Raw genomic sequence first — 21,864 nt, forward strand, 5'->3', positions numbered from 1 at the left:
CATATAAGTATTCTTGTGCACTTGTATGTGAAGAAAATTGTCTCACTGATTCCCCTTTGTCTTGTAGGAGTAACGTTTCCTTCAGGTGAGATGCAGGCAACGCTAGTTCGTTCTCTGTATCAAGAGGCAAATATCACACCTGAGCAGGTCGAGTACATTGAAGCCCATGGCACCGGAACAAAGGTCAGTGCGCCTGTTGTCTTATCTAAAATCTGCATCTGGATTATTATTTAAATTTTAAATTTTAAACCAAACCTCAACTGTAAAATAACTTCTGACAAATTCATGTTTGGGTCTGCTCTCAAATGGGATGTTGATGCTCTCAACTTGCAGGTCGGTGACCCACAGGAAGTTAATGGTATTGTCAGTGTGTTCTGCCAGTCAAAGCGAGAGCCACTGCTTATTGGGTCCACCAAGTCTAACATGGGCCATCCAGAACCGGCATCTGGGCTGGCTGCCATGGCAAAGGTAAGGAGGAAGCAGTTTTGTTGGTAAAATCAATAAAATATTAGATGTATTCATATAAGTACATATTTTGCTCCAAGGTTCCTCTCATAGTTTTGGGAAATAGATCAAATGTGTTTAATGCAGAGGGAATTCCTGAAACATGTATGAATAAGACAAGAGTTAGACAATAATTGTTGTTGAATAAAAGCGTCACCAGCCTGCAGCCATATGACCATGAGACAGTCAAGGGGAATGTTAAACTATTCATAAACACTGGTGTATATTGCATTCTATTTATCTACCTGTGAAGACTCTCCGAGGTTGTTTTCTTATCAGTTTGGCCTCATGCTTTCGGAAACTGAGTACCTTATCTAATCTAAACCTAATCTTGTTGCTCTCTCATTATCGAAGAAGAGTTACATTGTTACCGTAATTTATGTAAACTTAAAGATCACACAAAGTTCACACAACATACATGAATCAAACACAGAAAGAAAGACAAAGTAAATTGATTGTTGAAAGTTAATAACATCTATTATAATGGATAATATCAAACATTGATGTACTGATCATGCAAAATAATGTGATGAATAACATGAATAGTTTCCATTAGTTTTGAATTTACAGTTGATACACTGTCTTGAGTTTGCACTGATAAACTTATTGTTAACCAATAAACACATGATCAAAAGTTAACAAATAAAAAAATAACGCTGCATCAGCAAAACAGGAGAAGTGTTTGGGTTGGTACATCAGTAACTTGCAAGGACAGAGATGCTCTTTTTCTTTTGTAAGACAATAGAGATGGATTGAGAATTATTCACCAGAAATGAATGAAAACACCCGCTCTCATTCTGAGTACTTTCCCCCCCATCATTTTGTCGTAACTATTGGCCATCATTGGCAACCACTACAGCAAGGGTGCTCAAGTTCGGTCCTGTACTACAGCAATTAGAATGAGAAAATGTGTTAAAATAGATTAGTGGTGAATATTTTTACTATATTTGATCCAGTTTCTCTATTATGAGAGATGCAAGTTTGATGTGAAGTATGCAAAGGTCTACCATTTACAGCTACTGCAGCAGTCAGTGTTGATATGTCATTGTGGAATGTGTTATGGCAAAAACACAGACGATAAATAAACTGCCTTGTCAAATAAATCAGTAGTTAAAACTTAAACATGAATTATATTACTTACACACCATCTGACCAAGTTTTTCGTGACAAAGCACGTACACTTGTAAATTGTTGCGTGGTCGCTGCTTGCTGGCGTCTCTACAAAAACCCGCTTAGACTACTGGGCATAATACCGGATATCCGCAAACATAACGTCCGTCCCAAGAAAGGGTCCGACCCTAAACAATGGCCAAACTGCAAGGCAGAACAATATTTAATCATTTCTTTACCCTATTTGTAGGTGTTACTCTCTCTGGAAAAAGGCGTGTGGGCCCCCAACCTACACTTCAACAGTCCTAACACTGACATTCCTGCCCTCACTGATGGTCGTGTTCAAATTGTCGATCGGCCCGTACCTGTACGTGGTGGCATTGTAGGCATCAACTCCTTTGGATTTGGGGGTTCAAATGTCCATGTCATCCTTCGTCCCAATGAGAGGAGTGCTCAGACACAGGGTGACATTAGCACACCAACCAGGACAGTCTCTCGAGTGCTTCAAGCCTGCGGCCGGACGGAGACTGCTGTGAGCTCGCTGCTCCAAAAAGCAAAGGAAAACAGTATCAATGATGGATTCCTGTCTTTGCTCAATGGAGTGTCTGGAAATCCCACTGCTGCTATGCTCTATCGAGGCTACACACTGATTGGTTCTCAGACTGATACCACTGAAGTACAGCAGGTGCAGGCCACTCCCAGGCCCCTCTGGTACATATGCTCAGGTGAGAGAGACAATTCAGGAGCATGAGAGTAATAATACTATTTACCTCTGGACCGACTCTGGTAGATAACACTTTTGCATTGTATGTGTATCACAGGTATGGGGACACAGTGGGCGGGCATGGGTCGCAGCCTCATGCAGCTACCAGACTTCCGAAAGTCAATAATGCGATCTGACATGGCTCTGAAGGAAACGGGTCTGGTCGTGTCGCACCTTCTCATGGAGGCCAATGAGGCTACTTTTGAAGACACTGTTCATGCCTTTGTTGGGCTTGCTGCCATACAGGTAGATGAGCAACTGTTTTGGCAGCAAAGAAAAAAATATGCAGTATTGCAAAACATATGCCTTCTTTTATGACTTTATTTACTTTTATGTATGACTGACTGACTCAAAGGATGGCGTTTTAACAGTTGTGTGTTCTGTGCCTCACCTGAATGCAGATAGCTCAGATAGACGTGCTCACTAAGTTGGGTCTACAGCCTGACGGTATTGTGGGCCACTCAGTGGGAGAGCTGGCTTGTGGCTATGCTGACGGGTCCCTCAGCCAGGAGGAGGCCATCTTGGCTGCGTACTGGAGGGGACGTTGCATCAAAGAAGCTGATCTTCCTCCTGGGGGCATGGCGGCAGTGGGTAAGTGGAAGCACTCGTCACTCTCATCTGCTATGAGTCATCACAACAGTTTTGCAGGTACATACAGATTATTCAAAAATGTAAATGCATGTTTCTATCAATTCTGTTTATTGTTTATTATGTTGATTTGATGCTACACAGAATTGGGGGTACTAGTGGTTAGCATGTTCTGCTATTCGTCCTGGGTCGGCTGGGATAGGGTCCAGTTCACCTGAGACCTTAATTAGCATCTGCTATAGAAAATGGATGGATGGATTATTTGTTGTGTGATGTTTCAGGATTGACCTGGAAGGAGTGTATGGCTCAGTGTCCCAAGGGTGTCGTCCCAGCCTGCCACAATGCTGAGGACACAGTTACTATCTCTGGTCCTCAGGTCAGACGTCTTAGCTGGATGCCAAGCATAAATGCTATAAAATACTAATTGTCATCTAGATTTAACCAGTTGCTGTGTGTGTTTCTTCATTAGGAGGCAGTCAGCAAATTTGTGGCTGAGCTCAAAGAGCAGGGAGTGTTTGCAAAAGAGGTGCGCAGCGCCGGTGTGGCTTTTCACTCGTACTATATGGAGTCCATCGCTCCAACTCTCTTAGCTGCCCTAAAGAAGGTATTCACATACTCTATTCTGTTTTTTAACATTATGAGTATGATTGGAACTTGCTGTAATACTGTACTATTTTGATATTGATATATACTTTATTAAATGCCAATAATTCTTTTGGGTATAGGTAATTAAAAATCCAAAGCTGCGTTCACCCCGTTGGGTGAGCACGAGCATCCCTCAGTCGGACTGGGACACTCCTCTGGCTCTATACAGTACCGCTGACTATCACGTCAACAACCTCGTGAGCCCGGTTCTGTTCCAAGAGGGCCTCAGCCTGGTGCCTGACAATGCTGTTCTTGTGGAGATAGCACCTCATGCTCTCCTTCAGGTGTTTGTTTTATTGATCTTGTGTATATCTTGTGTAAAACTATGTTTTAGTTTGATTAAGACAGATTGGGTATCATACTACGTTTCGAAACATAATTTACTATTTTATTTCGTTCCAATTAAACTAAAAACTTACTAAATTTATAGTGTACTCAACATTCCTTTGTGGAGACTGCAAAGATCAGTGATTACTTTATCTAAAATATGTTTCATTATAAAGCGGTATTATCATCACAGAGTTATTTATAGCATTTATTGACAATAAACAAAGAACTGTTAAGTGTGTGCGTGATGGGCAGTGTTTATTTAGCTGCACCCATCAAACTGGGAACAATTGTGTAAAACAGATTAGTTTTCAAAAGGTTCAATAATCACTTGGGCTAGAGATGTTCTTTTTCAAAATAATATATTCTCAACTTCCTGTCATCGTTCCCTAGGCCATCCTGAAGCGTAGCCTGAAGCAAACATGTACTTCACTTCCCCTCATGAAGAGAGGTCACCCCAATAACCTGGATTTTTTTCTCTCTAACATTGGCAAACTTTACATGAATGGGTCAGTGCCTCCATTCAGTTACAATGACTCTTGGAAGTATATTCTGGTTACTGATATCACAATTCTTTGTGAATCTCTATAGCATCAACTTGGATGGTAATGCTCTGTGTTCCGAAGTTAAATACCCTGTAGCAGTTGGTACCCCTATGATTTCTCCCTTGGTGCAGTGGGACCATTCTCAGACATGGGATGTACCCAAGACAGAGGATTTCTCCTCTGGCTCTGGGTCAAATTCAGCCATTGTCTACAACATCAGTATGTATCAGTACATCTGCTTTCCTTTGATTTTATTTAGGATAACACGCCATAAGGTTCTCTCTGATCTATTGTATTTTTTTTCTGTGTCCAACTCTAACCAACAGACATAAATCCGGAATCTCCAGATTATTATCTGATTGGACACTGCATCGATGGGCGTGTCCTTTACCCGGCGACAGGTTACTTGGTGTTGGCCTGGCGTACCTTAGTGAGAAGTTTGGGACTTGTCATGGACACAACGCCTGTGACATTTGATGAAGTCACCATCCATAGGGCCACAATCCTACCAAAGACTGGTGAGTAGTAGAAGCAAGGATGCTGTTGCAATGATCTATATGTTGTCATGCCATTCAACGTGTACAGATGCTATCAGGAAATTATTTTAATCAAAATGGATTTATTGTGTTTTGAAAGAGCTATTCATGTGCATGTCTTGACATTTTTTTTAAACAATTTTTTACAGGTGTTGTCCAGTTGGAAGTGCGTTTCATGCCTGCCACTAACAAGTTTGAAGTTTCAGAGAATGGAAACCTGGCAGTCAGTGGTAGGTAGTTTTAGATTGAATTAGAAGTTACAATAATGACAGCCACTTCAAGATTGTTAGGTAACTGTTATCAAATTGTGCACAGATACCAAATCTTTTGTATTTTGCTAATTAAGACTTTATATTAAGATCCCACCTGTCCTTCACATTTTACAAAGTTTTGTAAATGTTTCTTCTTGGTAAACTTTTGATCAAAATGTGAACATACAGTGCAATGTTCCAACAAGTATTCTGTCATTATCAGGAAAAGTCAGTGTTTTGGAGGATGCAGCCCTTGATTCATTCCATAGGCAATTGAACCAGGAAGCTCCCAAAGACAACAAGGACCCCAAACTGAAACTTATGGCACATGATGTATACAAGGAACTGCGACTGCGCGGTTATGATTATGGCAAGTCTTTCCAAGGCATCTTGGAATCTAATAATGCTGGTGAGTTTCGAGTATGAAGCGTGTCATGTTTTGGTCTATTTTGCGCTCTAGGAATGTAGCCAAAGAAGTGACCAATACAGTTTGAATCAGATCCAAAGTAACAGATCCGATGACTTTATTTACTGTATCACTAACTTTTAACTGCCATGGATGACAGTAGACAATACTGCAACACACAGCAAAAGGTTATAGGTTCTACTTGTTATTCTCAGTGATCCTAGCTTGAATAGCATCCTGTGCAAGACCCGCTTTAGCACTGTATCTTGTACACTGACAATTGTTTGTCAACTAAATTGTTGCAAATGTTCTCCTCCAGGTGACAATGGGAAGTTGCAGTGGACGGGAAACTGGGTTACACTTCTGGATACCATGCTGCAGATGATTGTTGTTGGGCTCTCTGGCCGTAGTCTTCGTTTGCCAACCAGGATTCGCTCAGTATGCATTGATCCCGCTATCCATCTGGAAAAGGTCTGCGAGTATGCAGAAGGAAAACTAGGTATGATGCTGAATACATTAGTCAAAGTGATAGTGTAACTCAAATTCACAGTGGGCCAAAATTAAAACCTGGCAGTGGGTTGCGGGCAAAACTCAATATTTATTGAAAAAAATAATAATCATTACTTATCAGACTGGTATTGACTGATCACCAACACTCTTGTAAAGCATTCTGGGACTTTTAATATTAGCAGTGCAAGAGCTATACACCATCGGATCAGCTACACTGCACATTTGATGTCATCTTGTGGGACAAATATAAAACCCCACTGCGGACCTGAGTTTGACATACATGATCTTAATGGATGAGAATATATTTGTAATTCATACTATTCATAGCATAATGACATCTTAATAAAGCATAAAACTTGGTCTCATCAGACTTTTCTGTCAAAAATATTCTGATAGCTGTGACAGTCCACGTCAACCGCTGCCTTGACAAAATCACTGCTGGGGGAGTGCAGATCAGCGGCCTTCATGCAACTGTGGCACCACGTCGGCAGCAGCAGCAGAACCCCCCGACCCTGGAGAAGTTCCTGTTTGTTCCCTACGTAGAGACGGAGTGCCTGGCAACCAATGGGAAGCTTGTAGAGCAACTGAAATTTTGCAAAGGTACTTATGTAAAACTAGTGTTAATTTTATCAGCCATTTTTAAATTCAGTCTCAGTTTTGGTCCAGCTTCAATCACGCTTGTTAGTTTTTAACATAGTCAACCTCATCTCGTTTTTATTTAGTTAACTTTTAGTCTACTATAAATCTATTATTTTAGTCCAAGAAAACATAATTGTTTTAGTCAACAAACACTGCCAACGTTTTAGTCTTGTTTTAGTCAGGACAATAATTTTTACCCCAGTATATTTTTTTTGTCAGCAGATAATGTTGAACATTTCAGATTTAAACAATTTCACATAAAATGTAATCTCATTTTTAAGTGAAAAACAAATTCACACACAATTACAGTAGATCAACAAGTGGCTACTGTGGCTCCATGCTATGAGCTAGTAAATTAGCCAGCATTAGTTAGCGGTCGGCTTAACGTTATTGTAGCCATTGGAATAATATTACATTATAACTATGATACTTTTTTTCTTAATCGTTCACCGTGAATCCACTTCTGTCTGTCCCATGTGTTTGTGCATGTTGCACTTGCTAGATGCAGATTTGAAAGGGGGTGTACTGTCAGTGTGTCACAGTGACAGATTAGCAGAGACAGGATTTTACAAAATCATATAATTTTCGTCTCGTTTTTGTTCATCAACTAAAATGTCAAAAATGATTTTAGTCCAGTTTTGATTAAGTGAAGTACATTTTCGTCTTGTCTTCATTATTCGACGAAAATCCATACTGATTTAGTCCCAGTTATTGTTTTTAATGAGGCTTTTAGTCGAGTCTAATTTTAGTTAGGTGAAAAATGTATGTTGAGGTAATTATTTTTTTGTTGACAAAATGAACACTATCTAAAACCCTATTTTCTTAGTAGAATAAAGCATGGCATTGCATTGTGATGTGATTTTAAAAAAATCACTTCATTGTTACGGCTATATCCAATGTTATGAATTTATAGTTTATTATAGGATTTCTTATATCATCATAGAAATTTCATAGATCATAGAATGTTTTTAAAGTTGTTTTTTTTGTACTATTGTTCAGCAAGATCAGGGCTATGATGAGGATTTTTAAGATAAGAAAAACAATGAACATGGCTGATATCATTAATGCCACTAACAATACCTTCTTTTGAGCATTTTACCACTATGTTGTAATTTCCCACCCAAGGATATATATATATATATATATAATGATCTTTTTTAAATATATAAATAAAATTTGGTTCAGGTGTAGCTTTTGGGCTTTGTTGTTGTTTTTATTAACAATTTTTATTTATTTATTACAAAACTTGCTGAACAGCCTATTGGTTTTTATATACACATTTTGATATTTTAGTTAGCCATAAATAAGTAAAACCCTCCAAAAGACAAATATCTTAATCAGCCCATTGTCCATGTTGTCTTTGACTCGTTGTCTCCATCTAGGATTAATCCACAAACTGCAGCAAAAGTTGGCCCCTCATGGTATGAAGCTCTGTATCCCAGGGCTGCAGGGAGTGTCGGAAAGCTCCCTTCCCAGCCCTGAATCCTCTGAGCCTGGCTTGATCCGGTTACTCAGCATGCTCTGTGACCTGGAGCTGAATGGGAACCTTATTTCAGAACTGGAGCAGACAGTGGAAAATGAGAGGGCATGTCTGCTGCAAGACGGTCTACTACGGGGCCTACTGGATGACCAAGCTCTCAGACACTGTGTGGACACTGCTATGGAAAACAGCACCCCTGGCAAGATCAAAATCTTGGAAGTAAGAAACAGAATAAATAGGGCGGGAATTGTCACTACAAGAATATATAATAAGTCTGCAGTTCATGAATATTTGCAATTGTTTTTTTAACCTTTTGTCAGGCACTATCCAGTGATGGTCAGCTCTTCTCCCGTGTAATAGAACTCCTCAATATCCAGCCCATGATGCTTGCGGACTATGTTGCCACTGCAGCCAGCAAGGATCTTTTGGTTCCCTACCAGAGCAACCTGGAGGAACTTGGAGTCACGACAGCAGAGTGGGACCCTATGTTGGGCCCAGCTCCTGGAGGTTCAGTAGGAGGGGCTGACTTGGTGGTGTGTAACCATGCCTGGGGCCCTCTAAGGGTAGACCCTCATCTGTTGGTGACAAATTTGGCTTCAGGAGCCAGGCAAGGGGGATTTGTTCTCCTCCACACATTGCTTAAGGGGGAGACACTTGGGGAAACAGTCAGCTTCCTCTCTGGTGTCAGTGACAACAGTCAGCAAGGATTGTTCACACAGGTCAGTAGAGAGGAGACATAAAGCCTCTTAGAGATATTTTTCTTCTTTGTGTATGCATTCTGTCACTTGCTCATTTAAAAATCTGAATCTTTGATTAATAGTGAAAATCGGTATTACTACTCATCCTATAATAAAACTGTGTCATTTTTATCAAGGTGTAACTCCTTTACCCAGTTTTTGTGACAGCAGCAGCATGAAACTTTATTGAAATTGACACAAGTTGCATGTCATTTTCAAGCATGGTGTTGACACAATATATAAGGCAATCATATTTTCCATCTCTCTAGGATGAGTGGGAGAGAGTGTTTTCCGAGGCTTCACTCAACCTGGTTGCCATCAGGAAGTCTTTTTATGGCTCGGTGCTCTTTCTCTGTCGCTCTCGGACTCCTGCCAAGCAACCAGTTGTCCTTGTTGTTGATAGTGCTGACTACAAGTGGGTGGAAACACTCAAGGTATGTTCCGCAGCTTCCGCTGGGATATTTTCATGTCTACTATTTCACCTTTTGTAAGAATGTCAAACAATGTCCCGCTTTCTCTGAATGTTTCTTTGTTGCGCTTGGAACAGGCAACACTTGCAGGGCCTTCAGATTCTCCAGTGTGGTTGACTGCTTCTCAGGCCCACTGTGGCGTTGTGGGAATGGTCAACTGTCTGCGGCAGGAACCAGGTGGTCTCCGAATAAGGTATGGCACAGCGCAGCCTTGCTTCAATATAAACAAGCTACCATTCGTCATTTCACTCATAGCTCGGCATAATGGTCAAAGTGCTGGAGTTTCCCTTTGAAATTCAGTGACCTTTGAATACGTTATTCCTTTGTGAGTCAAAAGTGTTTGTAGATGCATTCAGCTTGTAAAAGCACTCACATCGCTATGTATTTACATAATAGAGGGTGTATTTTTAATGTATATGTTGTGTAAAACACTTATTTAGTGCAAAATTAAGGAGTTGGTCGTTGGACGTCACCAACTGACTTCTTGTCGATCACTTCATTAAATATTTTGCAAAGTAAAGCTTTACCTTAGCTAGCTGCCTAAGATGGATTCAACAATAGTACCAATTTGCCGTCCGTTTAAAATCATTGTCCAGTTTAAGACCCAAGTTCGAGACTGTTGACTTTAGTCATGTCATGAGTTGGTATCACTATGGCAATGAGCCCTTAGGGCGCGCTAAGGGTCATGACTTCATGCTACCTAGATAACACATTTTGCCCCGGGTTTTAGGGAAGTTATTATGGTTCAATAATACCAAGGGTGAACCTTTTGGACATAATTGCAAAAGATATTTTGGTGGAAATACAACACTGTTCACCACCAAAAGAACACCATACATATAGTGAAGCATCGTTCTCTCTCTCTTTCACACTCACACTCACACTCTTTCTCTCTCACTCACACAGTTAGAACTGGGGCCTTACAAAAGGTGGGGGGAATTAAATAAAATATTAAATTAAATTAAAAATCAATAAATAAAATGATTAAGCTTGATGTAATTTATTTTTATCATCACAAAAACCTGACTCTGGAAAAGGGGTGTTTAGACTTTTATAGCTACTGTGTATATATACATCTACTACATATACTTGGTCAATCCAGATTGTGCACTGTAACTTATTTTTTATTAATTGTCCATGTTTGTGCCATGCTTCCCAGGTGTGCGTTTGTGTCAAATCTAAACGGTCCATCAGAAGCAGAGGCGTTCCAGTTTGATGAATTATCCATGCAATCGCTGCTCAAGGGGGACCTCGTCATGAACGTATTCAGAGATGGCTGCTGGGGCGTCTTCAGACACCAACTAATAACTCTTGGTACAAAATGTGCACGCACTAATTCAGATTATTTCCTGATTGTTTAGTTGGAAGTTAAGCTTCTTATCAATGCTTGTGTTATTTAAAGTTAAACACTGTTTTTTCATGTGGGTGTGTGTAAAGCAGTTCATGAACATTTGGAAGGGACATATAACATGGCTAATGTAAATTATTTTGTGTTTTTGAAGATCGAAATGAAGAGTTGACAGAGCATGCCTATGTCAACGTATTGACTCGGGGAGACCTTTCGTCACTGAGCTGGATTGCCTCGCCACTCCGCCATTTTGTACCCTGCAACCCCAATGTGCAGCTGTGTCGCGTCTACTACAGCTCACTCAACTTCAGAGATATAATGCTCGCCACGGGCAAACTGCCACCAGATGCTATTCCAGGTACATCCTCTATGGAAAACTGAATTGTTAATCTTGCTCTTGTTTCTAATAAAAATGTTCTGGAAATTCTGTTATTCCTATTGACCAAAAAATATATACTGTTTGCACTGTGCAGGGGACTTGGCACTGCAGCAGTGCATGCTGGGCATGGAGTTTTCTGGTTGTGATGCAGATAGTCGACGTGTGATGGGACTTCTGCCTGCTAAAGGCTTGGCAACAACCGTTGATGCTGATAAAAGATTCCTTTGGGGTGTCCCTTCGAGCTGGTTAGTATCACATTTGATAGGTGAAAAAAGACAGCTGACAGTGAAGTTATCTGAATTGTTTGACATTAAAAAAAAACATTTTAGGGGTGTTAAAATGAGTGCGTTAATTTAAAGTTCCTTTAATGCCACTAATTTTTTTAAATGCGCGATTAGTAACCGCCCCTTACCTGGGAAGTCTGTACTGGGGGAATTCCAGTCGTAGCAGACACGTCAGTGTCAACATTTAGCAGTAATACATTTAATAATAATAAATATATTTGTGGAGACTGGTGTCAAGTATTTTACAATTTTAAAAATGTGCGTAATTTCACAAGTTACTTCATGTCATGAAGAAAATGACCTCAACATAAATCAATATCACACAGTCCTTCTTTTTAATTTAACTCAGCTTTATGAATTATTATGAAATGACTAAAAGATGTAGCCATATTTGTATTAGTTTAAATTTTTTCCACTTTTATGTTAACAAAAGTATGTTGACAAGAGGAGGAAAACTTGAAAATGTATTGTATATTTAATAGAGCTGTCAAACGATTATGTTTTTTAATCAGATTAATCACATCTTAGAATTCTGATTAATCGCCTAATAAAAAAGGCTTTTTTATCAACATTTTTTCCCCGCCAAATTTGAAGAGCACCGGTTACGTGTTAATTCTTTTGACATTTAATATTATGAGGACGTCTTCAACATTTTTTGATCCACTCCACACGCTCATCCTCCTCTTTTTCTAATCAGTTAATTATTTTCATAAATTAAAATGGGAAAAAAATGACCCCGATAGTTTGACATGAACAAATATTCTAAATGTGATTCACAAACATTCATTATATGCTTTACTTTAATGCATGAAATTATGTTGCTCAAACGCAACTTGTGGTACCTTAAACGTAGCCATCCGCTGTCACGCTAAATGATAATATAAGGTCAAAATTAATATGCGATATGTGCGATTAATCTTCGTTAATTCATGATTAATGCCATAATTTTTCGTGATTAATTAATCAGTTAACGCTTTAACTTTGACAGCACTAATATTTAATTGTACATTTAGAACAGATATAACATTTGTGATTAATCGTGAGTTAACAATTGAAGTCATTCGATTAATTATGATTTAAAAAAATAATAATCGCCTGACACCCCTAATTTATTTACATATTAATTTAATTTTTTATTCATTTATTACTGTTCTTTTGTAACCATATGTCCACATAGTTTCCTGGTCATTTAGGATCTTTATGATTGCCTACCATAATACACCATGATAAAATACTAAGAATATACATGATGATAATAATCACAATGGCAATATGAATTAAAACATTAAAATCAATTTAGTATGCTTGGCGTGTCTAGCATGTCACGTCACAATCAGTGTCTTACTGCTGAAGTGGAGTGAGTTTTAAGTTTATAGAGTGATGTTCTGCTACTATTGAATGTCTCTGGACATGCAGGACTCTGGAGCAAGCAGCCTCCGTGCCCGTGGTCTATGCCACAGCCTACTACTCTCTAGTGGTTCGCGGCAGGTTGCGCTCTGGAGAGAGTGTTCTCATCCACTCAGGATCAGGTGGTGTTGGGCAGGCCGCCATTGCCATTGCACTCAGCAAGAATTGCACAGTCTTCACAACAGTTGGTAAGTTGGTTATTGGTGAATGTGATGTTTCAAATAGATTTTAAAATGGATGCCAGTATTTTAATGTGGAAGTTAAATTCCCTCGTCAAATAATTACAACATTTTCGGGGGAATTTATGTTAAAATTATACTTTTTAAAGGTGCAATGAATATTCTCATTTATGTCGATACACACCAAACAAAGCTTTTTCTTGACTTTTATGTCTGTAGGATCAGCGGAGAAGCGCGCTTACCTGCAGGAGAGGTTCCCCCAGCTCTCTGCAACCTCTTTTGCTAATTCCAGAGACGCGTCTTTTGAACAGCACGTCCTTCTCCACACTCAGGGCAAAGGTTTGTGCAATCCATCTTTAATGATAAATAGTCTGGGTTAGTGAAGCAGCAGGAAAGCAACTGTATTTTTTTTTTGGGTGGGTGTTCTAATGTTTGTCCATATAATGTATGTGGTCCATTTATAACACTGTGTAATGTGTTTCAGGTGTGAATGTGGTGCTAAACTCTCTGGCTGAGGAGAAGCTACAAGCTAGTATTCGATGTCTTGCACGACACGGACGATTCCTGGAGATAGGCAAATACGACCTGTCCAACAACTCTCCTCTTGGTCAGTAAGAAGTCAGATAGCAACTGAGGCTTGATGTAAAAAAAAAGAAGAAAAGCACACACACACGACGTTGGGTTTTGGTTCGTGAACTGAGTCAAATGTTCGTCTCTCCAGGCATGGCTCTGTTCTTGAAGAATGTGGCATTCCACGGCATCTTGCTGGATGCTCTCTTTGAAGAAGGCAATCGTGAGTGGGAGGAAGTGTCACAGCTGCTTCAGGAGGGCATCGCAGGAGGTGTCGTCCAGCCTCTAAAGACCACCGTGTTTGAGAGGGACCAAGTCGAGGAGGCATTTAGATACATGGCCCAGGGAAAACATATTGGCAAGGTCCTTCTGAAGGTCAGTCACACTTGACCATCAAACGAAGTCTTTAACAATTCACCAAAAATCAACCATTCAAATAGGTTTTAGAATGCATCTAGAATTCATTGAAAAAGCATAGGGGTTAATCCAGATGCATCTACTGACTGTTTTGCCCGCACAGGTGTGTCACGAGGAGACGGACACATCAGCCCATACTGCTTCCCCTTTAACGATCCCAGCCCTCCGACGCACCTACTGCCTGGCCTCCCACTCTTACATCATCACTGGGGGGCTTGGGGGCTTCGGCCTCGAGCTCGCACAGTGGTTGACTGAAAAAGGAGCCCGCAAACTGGTGCTAACTTCCAGATCTGGGATCAGGAACGGTAAGACATAATGAGAACAGACTGCAGCGTGCAATAGCAGTCACCGTGATGTACTGTGTTGAGGTTTTGTTTTTTTATATTTCGTCCGTTTTTTAGGTTACCAGGCAAAGCGTGTGAGTGAATGGCAAAGTCAGAATGTGGAGGTGTTGGTGTCAACAAGTGACGTGAGCACGCTTGAGGGAGTGGAAAAGCTCATTGCTGAGGCCTGCAGGCTGGGTCCAGTCGGTGGGGTCTTCCACCTTGCCATGGTAACATACTCTTCAGTCCTGATGGAAAATAGTACAGATGTTCGGTTTTTTTTAAGACCGATTCCAGCACGAGCACTCAACTCTTGAGTATTCAGTGATACCGGTAACAAGTACCACTAGTATTTTTGATATATAAAATAAAGCACTATTATAGCAATTTTCCTTAAAATTGCATGCAATAAAAGGCAATTTTCTATTCTCATGCATAATTAAGGAAACAATTATTCCACTATTGACTACAGGTTTTTCTAAAAAAAAAAGAGTGTTTTTTTTTTGGGTGGGGGTGGTTATTTATCAAAATCACTAGAGTGTCGGTGACTTACTTGAGTTGAGTACTCATTCTGGTATCAGTCTGAAAAAAAGTGGTATTCAACATCCCTTGTATTTTTACAGTCCTTATTGAGTTTCTCCTGTCTGCAGGTTTTGCAAGATGGCATGTTGGAGAATCTGACTCCTCAGGAGTTCCTTGACGTTAACAAACCAAAATACGATGGCACCTTGAACCTAGACAAGTAAGACGTCCCTTCCTCTTGAGCAGTAAAGAAAATGAAAGGAGCCGATTCAAATGAATGTTACTGAGATGTTTCCACCCCCTCTCCAGAATCACAAGAAAATCCTGCCCACAACTGGCTCACTTTGTCGCATTCTCATCGGTCAGCTGCGGCCGGGGCAATGCTGGCCAAAGTAATTACGGTTACGCCAACTCTGCCATGGAGCGCGTGTGTGAGAAGCGGCGTCACGATGGCTTTCCTGGACTGGCAGTCCAATGGGGGGCCATTGGCGATGTGGGTGTGGTGCAGGAGACGATGGGCGGCAATGACGTCGTGATCGGTGGCACCCTGCCGCAGAGGATCGCCTCCTGCCTGGATGTGCTCGACCACTTCCTGTGCCAGCGCAGCCCTGTGATGTCGAGCTTTGTGCTGGCGGAGCGGGCCGTTGCGAAGAGCGAGGCGGGAAGCCAGAAGAATTTGGTGGACGCTGTAGCTCACATTCTGGGTAATGCTCTGAGACACAATTTGATTTTGGATATTAATGTATGGAATGAAAATGGATCATTTTGGTTTGATAAATGTGGTGACCACACCCACCGATCTAATGCACCTCCTCCTTAGGCGTGCGAGATGTCAGTAGCCTGAACGCCGATGCTTCATTGGCCGACTTGGGCCTGGACTCGTTGATGGGTGTGGAAGTTCGCCAGACTCTTGAGCGTGACTACGACATCGTTATGGCCATGAGGGAGATCCGGCAGCTTACCATCAACAAGCTCCGTGAACTGTCCAATAAGAAGCCAGAAAGTTCAAATGGTAACATTACATTTCTGAATGGACATCATACCGTTCTTTGTTGCTTGCAAATTCAAAAGTTGTATTTTTTTTAGGGTTGCCAGATGATCAAAAAATTATTATTATTTTTTTTTTTTGAGAGAGAGAGAGAGCTCAGTATTGTTCATTCGGTAATGTTACCGATTTGACTTGTTATCATCATTGCTCTCGCTCTTTTTTTGTTTTCCCTCTTTTTTTAAAAATGTTTTTGTATGTGCGTGAGTTGATTATAATTTTTAAGTATAATTAATCGCATGACTTTAATAGTTAACTCATGATTAATGGCAAATTTTATATCTTTTCTAAATGTACAATAAAATATATTTTTTATAATTTTCATACTCTTGTTAACATAAAATTGGGGAAATATTAAACTAATAGAAATGTGGCTCTATTATTTAGTCATTGATACAGTAATTTCATATAAATTCATAAAATTAAGTTAAAATTAAAAACAAGTGTGATTGATTTGTGTTGAGGCCATCCTCTGCCACTAGATGGCACAATTGCATTTGTAAGACATTGGTGACAGCTCAGTGCATTTTTCTTTTCATATTAAGAGCTATCTAATCTTTAACATGAAGTAATTTGTGAAATTCTGCAAATTTTAAAAATTGTACAATACAACTTGACCCCAGTCTCCACAAATATATGCATTATTATTAATTTTATTAGTGCTAAATTTTGATGTCCACGTGTCTGCTGTGTTGAGACTGGAATTCCTCTGGTACAGGCTTTCCAAGAAAGGGGCGGACATTAATCACCCGTTAAAAAAAAAATTGTGGCGTTAAAGGAACTTTAAATGAACTCACTTTTTTTTTTTCACTGTTTTAAACATTTCCATGCTCCAGCGAAAAAGGACGTCATTCGAACCTTGTCGGAGTCTAATCTGACAGAGCTATTAGTCAACCCAGATGGTCCCACCGTGGCATCCCTCAATGACGTGCAGAGCCAAGAAAGGCCGCTGTTCCTTGTCCACCCAATAGAGGGCTCTATTGCTGCCTTCAAGACACTTGCCTCCAAGCTTAGCGTGCCTTGCTATGGCTTGCAGTGCACCAAAGGTACTGTCAGTGATACATGAGGATATCTTTCACCTTCTCTTCTAAGACAAATGACCATATTTTTGTATGATGAGACTGACATGAAAAATGTATTCATCAAGTTCATCACTTCCTTCCCCAGCTGCTCCGCTGGACAGCATCCAGTCTCTAGCGGCGTACTACGTGGATTGCATCAGACGGGTTCAGCCAGACGGGCTTTACCAAATCGCCGGCTACTCATTTGGCGCCTGCGTGGCGTTTGAAATGTGCACTCAGTTGCAGAACCAGAAACTGCCCGTGGAGAATCTCTTCCTGTTTGATGGATCGCACTCATACGTGGCAGCCTATACACAGGTGAGAGGTGGCAATACACTCGCACAAAATGATTTAGTTCTGGACAAAATTTAAGAGAAGGTTTCTTTAAGATCTCTCAGACAGCAGTGATCAGCATTAACAGGGTTTTCTCGGGTCAATAAAAAGCATTAAGTTATTAAACGTATTTTGTAAAAATAAAAACCTGAATTGATGACACCTGCAGAAAACCTGAACAAGGGTGTGTAGATTTTTTATACCCACTATGGATAGATGGTTCGATAAATAGTTGAGAAACTTTATCCATCTTGTGAGGGAAATGACATTTAACAAAGTTTTTGGTTTTTCAGAGCTACAGGGCCAAGCTGACCCCAGACAAAGAATCTGAGGCTGAAACGGAAGCCATGTGCGCCTTCATCCAACAGTTTACGGACACGGAGTACAGCAAGGTAAAGAACTTTCTGGCATGTAAACGAGCACCACCACATCTGTGGCGTCATCACATTTTTCTTTACCAGCCCTTTATCACAAACTTGTTTTCATCTCTCTCGCTTTGTCACCAGCTTCTGGACACGCTTCTGCCGCTGCCGGACTTGGAGGCTCGTGTCAACATGGCCGTGGACCTCATCACATCCACGCACAAGAACATGAGCCGGGACTTGCTGAACTTTGCGGCCTCCACATTTTACAGCAAGTTGAAGGCAGCCGACAGTTATGTCCCCGCTACCAAATACAACGGCAACGTGTTGCTACTGCGTGCCAAAACCAGCAGCGAATACGGGCAAAGCCTGGGAGCCGACTACAAGCTGGGCGAGGTAACGTAGTAATCAAGTATCACTATGCTGACATGTATTTACATATTACATATCATATTGTGTTTTTTTTTTTTCAGGTATGTGACGGCAAAGTGTCAGTCCACGTCATTGAGGGCGACCACCACACATTTTTGGAAGGAGAGGGAGTGGACTCCATCAGCAGCATCATTCACAACTCGCTGGCTGAGCCAAGAGTCACCGCAAGGGAGGGTTAAAAAAAAAAAAACCCTTCAACAACACATCCAGTTCCGCAACGTTCCCTACCCATAATATCTTAGTATATGGATGGTTAGCTTTGTTTAATTTTGGGAATATCCTAAGTTTTGCACAACATGTTTACATTTTGTGCCATTTTGCTATATTGACCAATATTTAACAATTTCCTTATTATTTAATGGTTGTTGTTTTTTTTAAACATTGAATCAAAAGAATTTCACTTTCCCTCCAAGCTTGCTGAAGCTGCGGTCTTACCTGACTGGGCAGAAGTTACGTGCTGTGAACAGAAGAACTGAAGTGTCCTTGATTGCATTTTAAGGAATTTCTACATTGGAAGTTAACAATAAAAAGTCATAATTTTACATATTTTTTTATCTAACACTGTTTTGCACATTATGATACAGGATATTATAACAAGGATAATCACATACAATAATGGAATGTCACAAAAAGCCGCACTAAACATATGTTTGCTGCATCACTGTCAGTATTATTTCACAATTGGAATATTTTTTGCTGAATATGCATTCTCATCAAAAAGAGCTCACCCAACTCATAATGAAATAAGGTCACAGTGGACCACGTTGTGATCTTAAGAGGTGAGAACGGGGAGTTCAGCTGATTTATTTTCCCTGGCAAAATCCTTGTCCTCCTGAATAATGTAAGACACAAGGACCTTTTGTGGTAGTGGTATCGTTACAGGGTAAAAAAAAAAACAACATGAGTATGCTGTTGGACACAAGTATTACTCTTTATAAACCTACAAGTACTGGTTGGTACGCACGTTTTTCGTTACTAACACCTGTTGTATGCAAACTTTCATGCCCCCAGATGCGTTTGAGTGTACTGGGATCTTTGATGTCTGTGTTGTCTTAGTTTGAACCTTGTCAGGTTCATGACCTCCAGTAAGCACGCTGGTCCCCTGCAAGCAACAGCTAACATGATCTCTTGAGACTTGTGATCTGGTCAATGAAGGATTGAGTGTCAGAGGACAGAACAACTTTTTTTGAATTTATGCTACAATGTGTTTCTGACTATGTATATAATAAAAGCTTCTCACTAAATTTTTCATGGAACTGTGATTTTTCTGGAAATAAGTGATGTGATGTTTTAATCAAAACATGGTAAAAAGGGTTTGACGTGGCACATTGATCATATTGATAGTGATTAATATACGTTTTTTACACTGACACATTGAGGTTTGTTTGTGTGGGAGCACCTGCAGGAAGTTAAGATTTTAATAAAAATTGAAAGCTGTATTTCAATGTTGGTGTTTTCATTTTGAAAGGAAAATTTACCAAAAGAGACGCGGAGTTTTGCAATGTGGTAAAGCGAGTTTGGTGGGTTTGTCTAATGTTTAAGGTGAGCTGTTTGGTTTGTTTTTTGATTGTTTGCTGCACATCGAGCACCAAGCAGGACGGGTAAGCGGCTATTTCCTTTCAACACCCTTTCTCCTCCTCTTCTTATTTTTTAAACTTTTTTTTTCTTTTCTGAGCAAGTTTGCATTCAGGACTCAGTTTTTCCTTCCTTTTCTTTCACGTCGACTATAGATGGAACTGATGTGCTTTGTTTTTTGTTTTTATTACGGACTTGATTTTACTCTAATGTTGGATAAATATTATTTTTTTATGTGCAAGTGTTAATAAATCGTTTTTGTGTGATCGTAGATAACAGGGTGTGGCTGCAGTCAAGTCAGAAAACGAAAGCAGGAAGTGTACTTGGGGACTTTTTCCAAATATTTCCTTCACTCGTGACTGCGCTGCGGCTCTCTTGAGAGTGAACGTTGGAAGCTTGTCGACAGAGTCGGTATCTTCGCAAGGAACGATGGCCAGCCGAGCTGAGGACCATCTCCAATGTCCAACCTGTTTGGAGATCTTTAAAGATCCTGTCATGCTGCCGTGTAGTCACAACTTCTGTCGTGCGTGTGTACAGCAGTGGTGGGAGCAGAAAGGAGATCGAACGTGTCCAGTCTGTAGGACGGAGTTTAGATCAATTGATGTACGTCTGAACTTGGCCCTGAAGAACATGTGTGAGGCCTTTTCACAAGTCTCAGTGGAGTCCGACGACATCTGCAGCTTGCACAAGGAGAAACTGAAACTTTTCTGTGTGGACCACCAGGAGCTTGTGTGCCACATCTGCAAAGATGCAAAAATCCACGCTGGCCACAAGTTCTGTCCCTTCATTGAAGTTCACGAAGATCACAAAGACAAACTCCAGGACGGCCTGCAGGACGCAAAGAAAATACTGAAAGATTACATTGAGACAAGAGACAACTGCAATGAACAAGCGACGTACATCAAGGTTCAGAGGGAGCAGGTGGAAAACAAGATTAAGATGGATTTCGAGGAGCTTCGTCGCTTCTTGCAGGCTGAGGAGGAGGCCAGGTTGTCTGCTGTGAGGGAGGAAGAGGAGGAGAAGAGTTGGATGATGAAGGAGAAGATTCAGGCTCTCAGCAGAGACATGGCCGCGTGACAGACGCGATCAGAAGCACAGAGGAGCAGCTGACCTCTGACGCCGTTTCTTTCATGAAGAACTTCAAGAATACGATGACCAAAATCAAGAAGCTACCCGACGAGCCCAAACTGCTCTCAGGAGCTCTGCTGGACGAAGTCAAGCATGTGGGCAACCTCAAGTTCAGCGTGTGGGAACGAATGAAGGAGATGGTCTCCTACAGACCCGTCATACTGGACCCAAACACGGCCGATCCGGATCTCAGTCTGTCTGAAGATCTGACCAGTGTGAGTCGTCAAAAAGAACATCAGCGTCCAAACAATCCAGAGAGGTCCAAGTGGAAATATGTGCTTGGTTCTGCTTTGGTCTCACAAACGCACATGTGGGATGTTGAGGTGGGAGACAACAGAAACTGGGTACTGGGTGTGGCATGGGGTGATTCTTGTTTGCCACATGACATAAAAACATGGAGCATTGCATTTTATGATGATGAATACAGAACGTTTGGGGAGTCATTTGAATTTTGGAATCCGCCAGTGAAGCTGCAGAAGATCCGAGTTCATGTGGACATGAAAAAAAGATCAGTTTTATACTCTGAATCACATACAAACACTGAATTGTGCAAAACAGAACCTTCCTATTGGCCACATTTGTCTGACAACATGAATTTTTTTCCTTTCTTTTACACAACTGATAAAATTCCTCTGCAAATAATTCCACTTGCATGTCGTGTTACGACTCAAAGTCAGTGATGATATTGGAGATGTTTAGCTCCTACAATTGTCGTCAGTCATTTTGTATGAGATTTTTTTCCCCACTCACATATTTTACATTGATTGACCTGTTCAATAAATTATTTAAAAATATATATGTATTTTTTAAGTTAAGGCCATTGGTTAAGAATGTGCAAGAAAGAACTCATTCTGAATGAAATGTCAAGATGTGTATTCCAAAATGGAATAAAGTGCCTTGACTGTTTATTCAATTATTTCAGTATTTATTTATTTTAATATTGATGTATTTTTTTATCTCAATATTTATCTCAATATTAATAATTCAA

At 40.5% G+C, this 21,864-nt stretch overlaps 1 protein-coding gene and 1 pseudogene across 3 annotated transcripts in view; both read left to right on the plus strand.

Annotated features, from left to right (window-relative positions):
• The window catches only part of fasn (fatty acid synthase), a 28,434-nt gene extending 9,017 nt beyond the window's left edge, over positions 1–19,417 (plus strand). For both annotated transcript variants that reach the window (XM_086065346.1, XM_086065345.1), the window contains exons 7-42: positions 68–183; positions 334–468; positions 1,865–2,339; positions 2,436–2,623; positions 2,779–2,968; positions 3,247–3,341; positions 3,435–3,569; positions 3,691–3,894; positions 4,331–4,446; positions 4,529–4,701; positions 4,809–5,000; positions 5,168–5,248; positions 5,493–5,678; positions 5,995–6,174; positions 6,582–6,785; positions 8,207–8,523; positions 8,625–9,023; positions 9,311–9,475; positions 9,589–9,704; positions 10,671–10,825; positions 11,014–11,217; positions 11,333–11,483; positions 12,939–13,117; positions 13,328–13,447; positions 13,593–13,715; positions 13,830–14,053; positions 14,199–14,400; positions 14,497–14,648; positions 15,069–15,160; positions 15,250–15,644; positions 15,761–15,952; positions 16,822–17,031; positions 17,153–17,364; positions 17,673–17,771; positions 17,886–18,137; positions 18,215–19,417. In XM_086065346.1, the coding sequence (XP_085921472.1) occupies positions 68–183; positions 334–468; positions 1,865–2,339; positions 2,436–2,623; positions 2,779–2,968; positions 3,247–3,341; positions 3,435–3,569; positions 3,691–3,894; positions 4,331–4,446; positions 4,529–4,701; positions 4,809–5,000; positions 5,168–5,248; positions 5,493–5,678; positions 5,995–6,174; positions 6,582–6,785; positions 8,207–8,523; positions 8,625–9,023; positions 9,311–9,475; positions 9,589–9,704; positions 10,671–10,825; positions 11,014–11,217; positions 11,333–11,483; positions 12,939–13,117; positions 13,328–13,447; positions 13,593–13,715; positions 13,830–14,053; positions 14,199–14,400; positions 14,497–14,648; positions 15,069–15,160; positions 15,250–15,644; positions 15,761–15,952; positions 16,822–17,031; positions 17,153–17,364; positions 17,673–17,771; positions 17,886–18,137; positions 18,215–18,352 (6,767 nt within the window). In that variant the 3' untranslated portion in view covers positions 18,353–19,417. The remainder of the gene's footprint in view (positions 1–67; positions 184–333; positions 469–1,864; positions 2,340–2,435; positions 2,624–2,778; positions 2,969–3,246; positions 3,342–3,434; positions 3,570–3,690; positions 3,895–4,330; positions 4,447–4,528; positions 4,702–4,808; positions 5,001–5,167; positions 5,249–5,492; positions 5,679–5,994; positions 6,175–6,581; positions 6,786–8,206; positions 8,524–8,624; positions 9,024–9,310; positions 9,476–9,588; positions 9,705–10,670; positions 10,826–11,013; positions 11,218–11,332; positions 11,484–12,938; positions 13,118–13,327; positions 13,448–13,592; positions 13,716–13,829; positions 14,054–14,198; positions 14,401–14,496; positions 14,649–15,068; positions 15,161–15,249; positions 15,645–15,760; positions 15,953–16,821; positions 17,032–17,152; positions 17,365–17,672; positions 17,772–17,885; positions 18,138–18,214) is intronic.
• A 248-nt stretch (positions 19,418–19,665) lies between these two features.
• On the plus strand, positions 19,666–21,784 carry LOC147157123 (E3 ubiquitin-protein ligase TRIM35-like; annotated as a pseudogene). Its single transcript, XR_015091875.1, has 2 exons — positions 19,666–19,774; positions 20,021–21,784. The product of XR_015091875.1 is annotated as an E3 ubiquitin-protein ligase TRIM35-like (transcript).
• Positions 21,785–21,864: the final 80 nt, after the last annotated feature.

This window comes from Leptonotus elevatus, chromosome 20, assembly GCF_054856555.1.
Source record: "Leptonotus elevatus isolate MCC_2025b chromosome 20, RoL_Lele_1.0, whole genome shotgun sequence".
Taxonomy (NCBI): domain Eukaryota; kingdom Metazoa; phylum Chordata; class Actinopteri; order Syngnathiformes; family Syngnathidae; genus Leptonotus; species Leptonotus elevatus.